Source organism: Eupeodes corollae, chromosome 1, assembly GCF_945859685.1.
Source record: "Eupeodes corollae chromosome 1, idEupCoro1.1, whole genome shotgun sequence".
Lineage (NCBI taxonomy): Eukaryota > Metazoa > Arthropoda > Insecta > Diptera > Syrphidae > Eupeodes > Eupeodes corollae.
In genome coordinates, this window is record NC_079147.1 from 219,262,153 (window position 1) to 219,275,604 (window position 13,452).

The 13,452-nt window shown below is 32.7% G+C and overlaps 1 protein-coding gene across 5 annotated transcripts in view; it reads right to left on the minus strand.

Annotated features, from left to right (window-relative positions):
- LOC129943401 (optomotor-blind protein-like) overlaps positions 1 to 13,452 on the minus strand; it is a 164,673-nt gene that overhangs the window by 33,997 nt on the left and 117,224 nt on the right. The window contains exon 4 of one of the 5 annotated variants that reach the window (XM_056052820.1): positions 8,773 to 8,838. The exons of the other annotated variants lie outside the window; for them this stretch is intronic. Coding sequence (XP_055908795.1) covers positions 8,773 to 8,838 — 66 coding nt within the window. The remainder of the gene's footprint in view (positions 1 to 8,772; positions 8,839 to 13,452) is intronic. 5 annotated transcript variants of the gene reach the window in all.

Consider the following 13,452-nt stretch of genomic DNA (forward strand, 5'->3'; position numbering starts at 1 on the left):
TAAGCAATATTTTGTAATTTAAATTAATGATCGCAAAAATGCAAATTTAGTTATTTTTTAACGTATTTCTTAACAATTAATTCTTGGGGCGACTCATTTGGACACTTCAAAATTATGCTGCGCTTCCACTCATTTTTAAAATGGGTGTTTCCTTTTCACATATCTTGTAGGAGGATGATACAATGATGAGACAACAAAATAAATGATATATGACAGATATAGGAGAATTAGCAATTTATTCTACTTGTAATTGCACCTTTCTGTAAGATATTTAGACGATGACATTTTAACGTCAAGTTGTCAGTTTTTCTTTATATAACATTGTAGTCCCTGGTGGCGCCAATAATAAAATTTCACATCAACTTAATAATCTCCATAATTTTTAATATAGCTTCCTGGAATCGTTACGTTACGTATATATGTATTCCTATCTACACTGATTGTTATTAATATGACGATGTCTCATTTAAACATCATCATGGACTTAACCCAAATTCCAATTACTGACTACAACTTTAGCTGTGGCTCTGGGTCTGGGTCTGGGTCTGCCTCTGGGTCTGACTCTGATCTTATCGATTTGTCATTACTGAAACGCACTTAATTTCGCTTAATTAAGCAGCAACAATTCTGGGCGATTTTAGTTCTCACTTTCCTGATGTGAAAATATACAAAAATAATATAAACAAAAAGCTATAAATTATATAGCTTAGATCGTCGCGCTGATCTTCTTGAGTTCTGTTTTCTTTGTTGTTTTTTTTTTAAGGTCGAATTTGTTGTAGCTTCCCAAAGTCATTTACATCGACTGGGATTTATTTGACTCAATCTTATGCAGCGTTCGATAAAAATGTAAATGTCCTCTTCAGGAACGACGACGCCAACGCCAGTCAGTGGCTGTGGCTGTGGCACTGCCAGTGCATTTTGTGAAGACCCAAAGACAATGGTGATAAAATTGTTCGCCATTGGCATCATTATCGTCAGGGCAGCATTATCATATCATCATCAGCTGGAGTCACGGCCGCGACCGGTGCAGTGATGCTGGTGGCGGATCGGCAGCAGTCACAGTCAGCACCAGCAGCGCCACCGAAACAAGAAAACAAAAGATCAAAAATAAAAATACCAGTCAGTCAATGTCTCTGACGCGTTTGGAAAAGAAAATTTCGTCTTCTTCGTCTGTCGCCCATCAACGCTATGTCTAAGCTCTTAGGCCAAGACCATCAAGAGCGGGTGTCTTCAAGCTGTCGTCACCAACGACGTTGTTTTGTCGTCGTCGTCATCTCCGTCGTTGTCGTTTTGGCCGTGTGACCCCCAAGTAGATCCACATTTTGTTAAAACAAATGATATCGGTCAGCGAGATCAATCGGATGCTGTGTGTGAACAAACACGTTGTTCATCCAAAGATCGTGGGATCATGTGTATCTGAGGAGTTTCTATATACTACCAAGCCCTTCTGCCAAAACCGGAATAAAACCGGAGCGACTTGCGGCATAGCAGCCACCAAGCCAGCCAGCTAGCCATCATCAGCGGCAGTGGCGCAGAGCAGCGCGGTGTGCGACAAAATGCGACGACAGCAGAACAAAACGATAGAAATTTATGGTTGTGCTTATAGCGACAAAAACGGTAGGCCAGCTTACAGCAGCGCATTGAAAAGTTGTAATCATGTTTTGTTCCTTCTTTTTAAAATTTGTATTTTTATATCTTGTGTTCTTGTTCGGTGAGATGTGTGTGTGGGTTCCCATGTTACGGGTGAAAGGAAGCAATAAAGCTATTGACATGTGTCGAATTGTGAACGTCATAGGTGGCCGGAATTACAAATGAAATTTACATATCTTAATTATTATTTAAAAAGAGATTTAATGGATTTTATTCTCAGACTGTTTTTCTTTCTTCTTTTAATTGGATCAGCTAAAGGTTTCCAAAGCTTAATTATGTATAAGGAATTGTAGGGTAGCGTAGGGAGTTCGTGCTGTGAGATTTTTCTTAAAATTGTCTATTTATAAAATAGAAGAATAAACAATACTTTTTTTATTCATTGAGAAAACGAGTCTTTTTAAAAGTTGGACTTCTTTATATTCCGTAACTCTTCCTGTTGGTATAACCTTTCAAAAATATCACAAATACCAATATTCATTAGGGAGACTTGAGAAATGTCAATTTCTAAAAGCCATAGTTTTTTTTTTGACTAAAATGACGTTTGTTTTGTGAGCACTTCAAAATATGGTTCCTGCAATACGGCCATCAACTTTTCGAATTGTGTATCTAATCCCACTTGCACTTTCGCATATTGGATTCAACAGTTTTCTGACCCATTTTAATGTACGCTTCACAGTTGGAAATACGATTGTTTGTCTAAGGAACTCTTAAGATTTTTGGTAGACATTATTTAGTGAAAGTTTGCAGTTTCATAGTAATAATTAATAGTATTTTGTAAGTGCTTCATTCATAAAACAGTAATTGTTCAATAATTGAGTGGAAATGTCCTAGCGTTTTCTTTCAGTTGAGAAAGATTAATGATTCGAAAGTATTCTTAACTAGGTATTTATTGTTTCGTATTCGAATTCAACTTTTGTTGAATCAATGCTTCATACTGGCGTTACTGTCGATAAAACACAATTAACCAACTTTGCTACAATCCCTCCTGCACCTTGGAGACGAAAAGGCTCAAAAACCTCGGTTTATGTACCTCCAACAACATCTAGTAGAAGGACACATGCGCGACATCGCCAAAAATGCTGCTAGATGTTTGAGTTCCCTTAAGCTATGCAAGAAGTTTCTCTACCCCTTCTGATATGGTGGTAATTTATAAGACTCATGTGTAACTCCCATCCCTGGAATTGTGCTCTTGCAACTTACTTAAGTCTTTTAGACAGTACTGACCGTATATACCAATGAAATTCATTGATGATGATATCATTTGAGTCGCTTCAACGCCGCCGGCTTATAGTTCTTGTATTACACTTTTCTACCAATATTTAATTAGAATATTTTCTACAGAAATAGCCAGTTGCATTCTTCCCCTTAAGAAATTCAACCATAATACTTGTACCCTTAGTTCCTATGTTTCGCTATGAAACACCAAAACGTATTATTAGATCTTATGACCTAAATAACTATAAGGACTCGAGTGATTCCTTAGAACTTTGGACTTGAAAATTAAAAATATTGTTTAAACTTTCAACTTTCTCCAAGTTTTTGGAGGTATTCTAACGAAGACCATATTTTGGAGTGCTCACTAAACAAACGAAACTTAAGTCAAAAAGGCTATGGCTTTCGGAAATTGATATTTCTCAAATCTTCCTAAAAAATATTGATATTTGTGATATTTTTGAATAAGCATTTCCTCGAAGATTTGCTTTTTAGCCCTCCTTCGTGAATGTGAATGCTACCACTTATTTTCTTTCAAAGCCATTGCAATATTCCGGAATTCAAAACTAATGTTCTTTCATTTCTTGCAATTGCTTATCTTAGCTTTATGCGGAAACTTCTTGCTATCAACGCTAGCTATTGTTAATATTTGATATTTTGAATTCACATTTTTGACCAACTGCTAGAAATATGAACTTAAAATTTAGTCATTCTTCAAGCGAAAAGTCATCGAAGGTTGCATATTCAAGTTTTCGAATTACATGCAATGGTCACAAATTTCCAAAAGAAAATTTGTATACGAGTATTCTAAAATAGCTGTGGCAGCTTCTATAAATTCCCACTAAGGCTAAACAGTCAAAACCAATCACCAGTCAACTATAAAATTTATTATATAAATTACAAATAAGTTCACCTTTGATCTGATTGTCATTTTTCCTAACACTTATGACATTCAGATCTACTAATTGATAAATATGATTGAAAACAAACATTTACCTTACATAAAATACACAAAGTCGCTCCTAATCAAAATAAATAAAAATAATAATAAAAAAAACTCAAATTAAATATAAACGCTGTTTAAGTCGCTGTCGTTTCTCTCTAAATGGACAAAATGTGTTTCTGTTTTTGGTCACAAAAAGTTAGAAGACAGCACTTCGCGATTGCAGTTTTTGGCAAAAGCCAGTTTTCCAGATTCAATAAAAAGCTTAAAAAAACCATAATGAATATATTATTTCCTTTTTGTTGACTCGGACCACTTAATAGTGAGTCACTAAACTAACTGCTGCTGCTTTTGCTTACAGTGAAGTCAAATAAGGTAGCCAGGGAGCCACTTCCCGCGCCCAATGCGCATGTTGTCTCACACCAAAAATTAATAAAATAAAATTTAAATCTATAAAAAAAAATAAGAAAAAAAACATATCGAATCAACACAACATAATAATAAGGCAAATTTAAATCTCTGCTAATTAAACAAAATGATGCTGTAGATGTCGCTGCTGATTGTGTGATGATGTTTGATGATTTGAATGCAAATTTTTTTAGCCGCCGCTTATTATCGATTGTATGATGGCTAAAATAAAAATAAAAACAAATAATATCCCATAGTTGGTATTTTGGGTTTTCAATTAATGTGATTTGCAGAGAAGGATATATTTTATAATTAAAGTATCTGCGACGCGGTGCGGTGTCGTTCTGTACTTTTTTTATTCTGTTTGATAAAAATTTGCATAATGGCTACCGTGTTTTAACACCGCTCACATTTAGGTATCACTTTCTTTTGCTGATGGAAGAATGAGCCGCCACTTAAGTGATTTTTAAACAAAGAACTACAACAGCAACAACAAATGAAAAATGATATCAGCTGAGAAAGAATCTTTAAAATCGAATCGAACAGCAGTTGCAGAGGTAAGGACATTTCGGTCACAAATTGATTGCGGGTGCTTGTTCGTGTCGGATTTTATCGATGCTACAAATTTATGGCCAAACATTTAAATGGAATATTATCTACATTAATATCGTGAAGATGACGACGTTTTGTGCGTAAAGGTTCTGTGATCAGTTTGCAAATTTGAGGTTCAATCCTTTGTTGAGTTTGAATATTGACAGTAGTTTTAAGCAGAGAATATTAATGATTAACAATAAATACATTTTTTATTTGATTATTTATATGTTTATCCAAAAACCATTTACGCACTGATTCATATTTTCAAATGTGTCATACACATACAGTCAAGCCAGAAAATAATGAAATTTGCAAGAAAATTTGATATTTTTTTCCTGGGAAAATTAATATTAAGAATTGTCTAAAAAAATTCGAAAGAGAAAAATTTGTATTTGTTTAAATATTAAAAAAAAAAACTATAGGTTAAGATGAGATAGGAAGAAACTATAGTGCAGCACTCACAATTTACAAGTCGCAGAATCTCTTCTCACTTTAATCCTCGGTAGATTCAAAGCTTTATATTGAATTAATGGCTAAAACACAAACAGGGCTTCGTCTGCGTTAGGAAGGGCTAGCTTTGAGGTTGCTTATAATGACATTTCTAAAATGGCTTCATTGTGATAGCATGCATTGAATTCCAATGGCTAAACTCCGAAGCTAAAGCGTGTTTGTGTTTCAGCCATAATAGACATGAAAGGTTCATTATGTTTTTCAATTAACTATTAGTTGAACTTAAGTGACACTTTTGGTGTTTTTGGGACATTTATATTCTTGAAATTCACGTTTAAATCTTAATTCTAGAGCATCCAAAGCAAGTTGGTCTCAATATTTCTATTGTATTTAATAGATAATCAATTTAGAAATTAAAAAAAAAAAACACTTTAAGAACGTTTATCACTCTTTATATGCGTCAAAAAAATAAGATAGAATTGAAGACAAGAAATTTGACTTCAATTTGTGTTAAGAAAGTAAGAAATGCGTTTTGTTATAATATATTATTAAATTGAAGATCTCTTATTTAAGGTTTCTTTTTAAGAATTTGAATGTTTGCTCTTTCTCTCAGAAAAGATCTTATAAAAATAATTTAAAGCATTAATAAAGTTGTTAAAAATTTAAAATTTTGTGAGTACTTTTAATAGTATTGTTAACTTCCCTTAGGAAGTTATTGTAATGAGTCCAATTTGTAGAATTGAAAATTTTGACATTTCTCGACGTTTCAAAGTCCATAGAGTCGAAATAAAAGGTGTTTGGAAATATGTTTGTGCGTGCTTGTACGTTTGTACGTCCGCGACGTTTTTTTCGCTGTCCATAGCTCAAGAACCAGTAAAGATATCGACTTTGGTTAAACCTTAATATCTCTCGTACCAATATCTCTAGAGATTTGAATTAAATTTTATATTAAACATTTTAACGTGACGAAACAAGCATATTTTTGGAAAAAAATCCAATCAACGGTTTTTTTATAAATCAAAAAAACTCGCCTCGCAAATTTTACGAATAAAATATGGTTTTAAAACGTAGTACCCGTGGTATGATGGTTAGTGCGTTGGACTATCATGCAAGCGGTTTTGGGTTTAATCCCTGCCTGTGCCACCTTAATTTAAAAAAAAAAAATAATTTTCGCGGGTTCTGCCTCTTCCGAGGAATTGACAAATCCTTTAAGAGTGATTTCTGTCATGAAAAAGTGCTTTCTCAAATTAGCAGTTCGGATTCGGCCTAAAATTGTAGGTCCCTTCCATTCCTGACAACAGTACTCGCACACAGGAATGGTTGAGAGTTGTAAGTTACTAGGCCCTGGTTCACGTCGGACTGTTGCGCCACCCAATTTATTTATCTCCAAAACTATTTTGTGCAACGTTTAAACCAGTTTTATTTATATATTTATATATATACGGTAACATTTTGAGAACAATCGAATTGACAGTTTTTCAAAAAAAAATTAAAAACCTTAAAAAAATTACAAAAGTTGGCAAATATTGATCTTTGACTTAAATATCTTTTCAAAACTTTGAGATATTGGTTTCAAAGTAATTTTATCTTTTAAGAAATATTTTTTTTGACAATCGATAAAATTTTGAGAAAATACGAATTGACAGTTTTTTTTAACAAAAAATAAATACATACAAAATTAATACATACAAAATTAGTAATTTTTTTCGTAAAAATCTTACAGTCAGTTCATAAAAAATGAATGTCTACAAAAACTAATATGTACGCAAAATTGGTAAAAATTGATGTTCGGTTCTGGATATCTCGTGAATAATAGAGAAAATGGTACTAAAATTGGTAAAAATTGGTTTTCGAATAAAAATTTCGTTAACCAAAAGAGATTTTGAAATCGAAGTCTTTTATCATATGCAAAATATTGTTGATAGTTTTTAAATGTTTAAGAATAATTTTACTGATAACTTTTTTGACAAAACACGAAAACCTATAAACTTTTAAGCAAGACAAATCGACAGACGGGATGGGAAGTTATTATGGTGGGTCGCATCCGAGCCTCTTTTAATTCTCTAAGTTGTTGAAAGACTAACAGCTGTTTTGGTGAATTAAATTACTTAATAATCTGAAGGCACAGATAATAAATTCATTATAAATTATTTTTATAAATATGTGCTTATACAACTTAGCTTTATGACCTCTCTCTAGATCCTCCATTGCTAAAAGTTGATGAATTTGTGCTGCGCGATTGGAATTGATATTGTGTTGTCACCATATTTATTTTCAGGCTCATGTTCGGGAGTTTTATAAGTTTATAAGAAAACCAAGTTTTTTTTAAAAAACAGATTGTTGTGTACAAAAATAATTGCCAAAATTTAACGATAATCAATCGTTTCGGATTACTTTAAAATGCTCTATAGAAAATTTTAAAAATAATTTTCAGAAATATAAGATTGGAATGAAACTAAATGTTACATATTGTTTGAGAATAAGATATTGTTTCAGCAATCTTTGGTCATGCAGACAATCTAAGGGCAGTTCCGACAGTTGAAATGAATTTTCTTTAATGTTTCTGTTTCAAAAATTTCAAAACAAAAACATTATTGTTTCTGTCACACGCATTCGGGAAAAAACACGAAAAATAAGGTAACATATAGAAAACTGTCGATTTTAAGTAGAAGAAATTTATAATAACCCTGTAAAGTTTCAAGAGAACAAACCGTTTCTTTGCTATAAACGATCAAAGCTTTTAGAAATTGGAAAAATCACGTTTTTTAAATGTAAGAAAATGACAAAAAAGATGTTTTTTTTTTCCACTTTTTTTTTAATTTGAATTCAAAAATGATTCAAACATACAATTTTTGAAATATTCTTTAAAAATGTTTCTTAGATATTTTAGATAAGTTAAGATATCTCAACCAGAGCTCAACAAAACCTCAAAAGACTTTGATATTAGTATCTATAAGATATATGTTCCTTAAGATAATCCAATATTCTGACCGATTTCTTCTGATTAAACAATTTCAATTTAGTAAGCAGCAATTTCAATCGATTATACAATTATTCATTTTTGGACATTTCTTAATACAGGATTTGTTGAACAGTTTTATGCAATACATTAAAAAAACAAATAACAATATTTCAAAATATTAAAACAAATTTGCAATTTCCGTCCATGGTTCTTCTTTTAGTGTAGCAATGAAAACACCCCCAAAATAGGACAGACAAAATCCTCAAACCATTTTAGTAAATTTCTGGGATTAACGCTCAGGATTTGTAAGTTAGGAACATTATTTTCTAACTTCGGATAATTTGAATCATATTTTGATGAATTTCCAGCCACAAAATAATATGTAAATCTTTTAGTAAGTTGATACCGCTTTGGTATGTATATTTATAAATCGCTTATCGATTTTAAGAAACTCAAATTACTGAAATCAGTGACATTTGTTTTTAACATGAAAGACTATCAGAGATTAAAATTTCTTATATGATATATTGTACGTTTTGTTTGTGTATCTTACCTGTTCATCATCTATAGGGGACCTCCTCGAGAAAAAAGTGCTTTCAAGTGCAAGCATAAGTCGGTTCTGTAAATGAAATTTGTGGTAGTCATGATGAAAACATTGTGAAAAACATTATTGCTTATAGGCGCAAATGTTTGAAGAAAAATAAGCCAGATGATGGCATAAAATCTTATAACAGAACCGACACCTTCTTATTTTAGGAATAACAAATTGAAAATGAGTTTTGAATGTTAATTTTGTAATCTACAACGTTACAAAACTGTTTTTTTTTTAAACCACACTACTTAAACGGGTTACAAATTGTCAACAATCCTGCTTAACATTTAATTATGTTGTCGATATCTACATTCCCTGCCATACGTTTCAATTCCATACAGTAGTAGGATTTCACTTCACTTGCCAAATTGCCAATTTAGTGGAACCACTTTCAAGTCCCGAGTATGACTACCATCATCATTAAAGATCTGGCTCTACCAATTGAATCAAATCAAAACGCAGAGTTGTGCTTTTCATAAATTTTATACAAATCCAAAAAAACATCAGAGATGTGCGGGTTGAATTTTATTTATTGTATACAAAATAAAAAGAATGGAAAAAAGTAAACCCTTATGGACCCAGTTACTGCCAATCAACCATCAATTAAGGTACACACATTACATAAATATGAACATACAAAAGACCACCACGGAAAACAATTAAGTGCGAGCCCTCTGACACAGCTCGGCTCGCTGTTAAACAAAGCGCAGAGTCTTTAAGCGCACAAAGTGTAATTATTGTAAATTCCACCTACTCCACACACACTTGAAGTGGGCGCTTGCGATTTAGAAATACTAAATAGTAATTATAAAAGAAAAAAAAAAACAATTATAATTACAACCATCATCAAACCTAGGTATATGATTATACAATGCCTTTATGTTACAGACCCATATGAGTCACTTTTTATAGGACGACGAGCGACGGCGACTGTGTATAAATCTTAAGGGCTAAGATTGCGCGGATGCGGATCTGAATCTTTAGTTTTAGGTAGGTAGGTATAAGGTATGGGTCTAAATCTAAAGGTAGTTGTAATTGCTTAAAGTAATGATTAGATCTACGAATAAGGTTTTGACAAGAGGCAGGTAATTAGCATTTAAATTTATATTGAGATTGAAATGTGATTTATGTTTATTGTTTTAAAAAATCAATTGATAAATTTAAAGTTAAGAAATTCTAAAGTCTAATCATAATGAACAAATGAACAATTTAGACTTTTGAAACTAGTTTGCATACATCGCCATTTGAAAGTCAAACCCAAATACACAACAAACAAATTTATAGATAGTATTTTACATTTTTGTTAAACATTATTGTTTCCCACTTAATGAGGACCACCTTTGAACGGACGAAATATATTAGAGACAAAACTACCATGGCAAGTTACAAAATTCAACAAAACGTTTAACTTAAGTATTAAAATATGTTTCCTCCTTTGTACCAACGATCGTTAATTCTTGACATAGACCCTCCTTTTAAAAAAAGGTATACCGTCCAAATTAATCTTGGGTCTGCAAACCCATATGAAACACAGGCTTTGCATCTTGGTCATTAGACCAATCCTTACTTATGAAGCAGCAGTATGGTGGACTGGTGGACTGGAAATAGCAACAAACTCAGCAAAGTGCAATAAAAGGCCAGATTATGTGTGAGTATGTTCAACGCTCCCCGCTGCACTACAAATTTTCTTCAGTCAGACAAACTTACATAATAGAAGACCTCTATTTTTTCTCAGAAATGATAACGATTATCAGCTCTATTCTGCTATTTACGTGGATCGTATATTCGATTCACCCATTTTATTCCCTTTCACACTGCCTTTGCATTCTGCTATCCATCGGGTGAACTACATTATCCCAAACCAATTTGACATTCAAATAAACAACTGTTCATATACTAATCTTGGGAATGTTGGAGAAATTGTTTTGATTCATACAGAAATTAAGTTTAATCAATCCACCTAAACAGAAAAATTTGTGCAATTTTTGGAAATGCGCAGTATTGGATTTTGTATTACAATTATAAGCAGAGGAATGAGAGAATCCTCAAACAGAGGGCTTTGGAGAAATGTTCTAAAGTGGGTTTCTTCCCCTAAAAATGTTAATATTCTTTTATTTATGAAACAAATATTCTAAATTTAGCAATAAATTAGTTTTCACTTACATTTTGCTTACAACAATTAACAAACCAGACCTCAAATGAAAAATCCGCTTTATTTTATATGCGGATCTTAATTGTATTGAATGAATGCTTTCACGTGAATAGAAGAATAGCGCACAGTATTACCGACGTTACCGACATACGCAGATTCACTTCCAATGAATAGCAGAATAATGATTAGTGAAAATTAAAGTAAAATTCCCCCCATGAATAACAGAACAAGCCTGTATTATACGCATCTTCTCAAATATTCAAGCTGCCATAAAATCATTTAACTTCGTCTCAATAAACTCACTAACAGTCCTAACTAACTGCTGATCATCTCTCGTGAAGATGGCGGAACAGTTGAAAAATTCATCTCATCTGGGTGCAGGGTCACAGAGACATTCTAAGAAACTGCAAAGCTGACGAACTTGAAAGAATATGGGCTAACTAAATTAATTTGACCAATGGTTGATGTTAAACACTCTTAGCTGCTAATGCTTAATTTGATTGGTAGGCAAGGCATGCTTTTCGAATTGATGCTTTTGCAAACTATTTTTGCAGAAGCTGAATGGATGAAGAAGAAGAGGAGACCCTTTAAAGTTTATGCCCTGACTTGTCACAAAAGACAAAGACTCTACCTTGCAAACTTTTTTACTTTACAATGATCCTAGTGATCTAAAAAATTCTGTCTCGAACTCTCCATAGCTAGCTGTAACTGGTTCAACGTGTAAGGTAGATCTCTAGATCCATGATCTGGAATCAAAACCGAAAACTAACCTAATATAACTTAACGATCCTTACTTCTACTGGATGAACACAATGTATTACTAACAGACGGAGCCACACTGATTGCCGAACTTTTAAATTTTGTATGAAATGTTCGAGTAATAAAATTAAAGAAAATTGAATAATTTCACAATTAGTCCTAAAAGCTGTCACTTATTCTGTTTAAACTCTGATACGCTTCTTTCAATAATCCTTCACAATAAACTTTATATCGTTTAGGTCCTAGCTCAATTCTTTCAAGAATAGTATATGATCAATTCTTCCATGAATGACCATGATAATGACTTAGCTGTTTAGGGGCTAAGAAGATAACGAAGTTATTTGCATTATGTAGCGTGGCTACAACTTATATATTACCTTAATTTAATCTGGGGACATATAGCAAACAAATCGTGAATATGTTGGGATAAAAGTTTAACCAATATTTAATGCTAGAAGAGTGTATAGAGAGAACAAGTTTTTGATAAAGTTTAAAGCTGGAAAAATATCTTCCACTAAGGTGTGGAACTTTGGAGGTTCCTATAAGTCACTAATCTTAGCCAGTAAACTGCAAATAATACTCTGATATAAAATTATTGTCATGATCCAGGGCTAAGTTAAAAGAATACATCAAAAAACCTCCATTAACAATCAGAAACTGTTCTAACCCATAAAGTGCAATCACAAAATCACATCAAAATCAAAAATCAATTTCCCCAAAAACACACCCATCATTAACCTACCCTACCCTTAACGACACACAAATTAACCTTTCGCATCCTAAAACACACTTTTGCTTTGTCGAATAGTCACTGATAAAAGGTCTACACGTAGGTATATTGAAAATCTAAAGAACAAAACGTTTGGGGACATTATGTCCTAGTGATTGCTCTCATCAAGGGACATCGAACACAAAATCTTTGTAGACATATATATGTATCTATAGAATGAGTGCGATGATATCTTTAATTACATATACTTAAACTTTTACGGGTGCGTCACAGTAAAATTGTGTACCTTAAGCCCATTAGTCACTATATTGATTGTCGCTTATCTGTTTCTTTTTTTTCGTTTTTTACGACTTGCCACAGACTTTACCATCAGCAGACAATGTGCCACCCAAAAATCAAGAAAATTAAATTGAAAACAAATACAACAACAAAAACAAAAACAACGATGACATTAGGTATATGATTCACAGGCTACGCATACTAATCATGTGAATTTCGGATAGCGCTGATGATAACTGGACTCCAATTAAACATAAAACACTAAAACGACAAATTAATTCGCCTAATGAAGACGGAAGGTATATATTTATAAAGTATAGATAGAAAGGTATATAGGAGGAATGTACGACGGATTTCCGTACCCAAAAAGACCGGATGCATACCGTCAAAGAAGAAACCAACCAAATTTAAAAAAAAAAAACAAAAACTTAATGTCTCATAATCAATCTTTAATCTTTTGGCCATTATAAAATAGCTGATATGCCTAATTGAATGACTTACGTGCGTCAATATAAACTTAGAGCTCTATAATATGCATTTTTTTGTTTTTGATCGAGTGAGGCGTGAGGCGTGTGTGGTCAAGGGACGGTATAGATATTATAACTTGATGCGATTTTACATCAAACTTCATTTATATGAACATTGTATTGAGTCTCGCCAGCCACGATCATCTTCGAAGGCGGTCATTCGAAATATATTTTATCCAAATCGTCATAAAAAC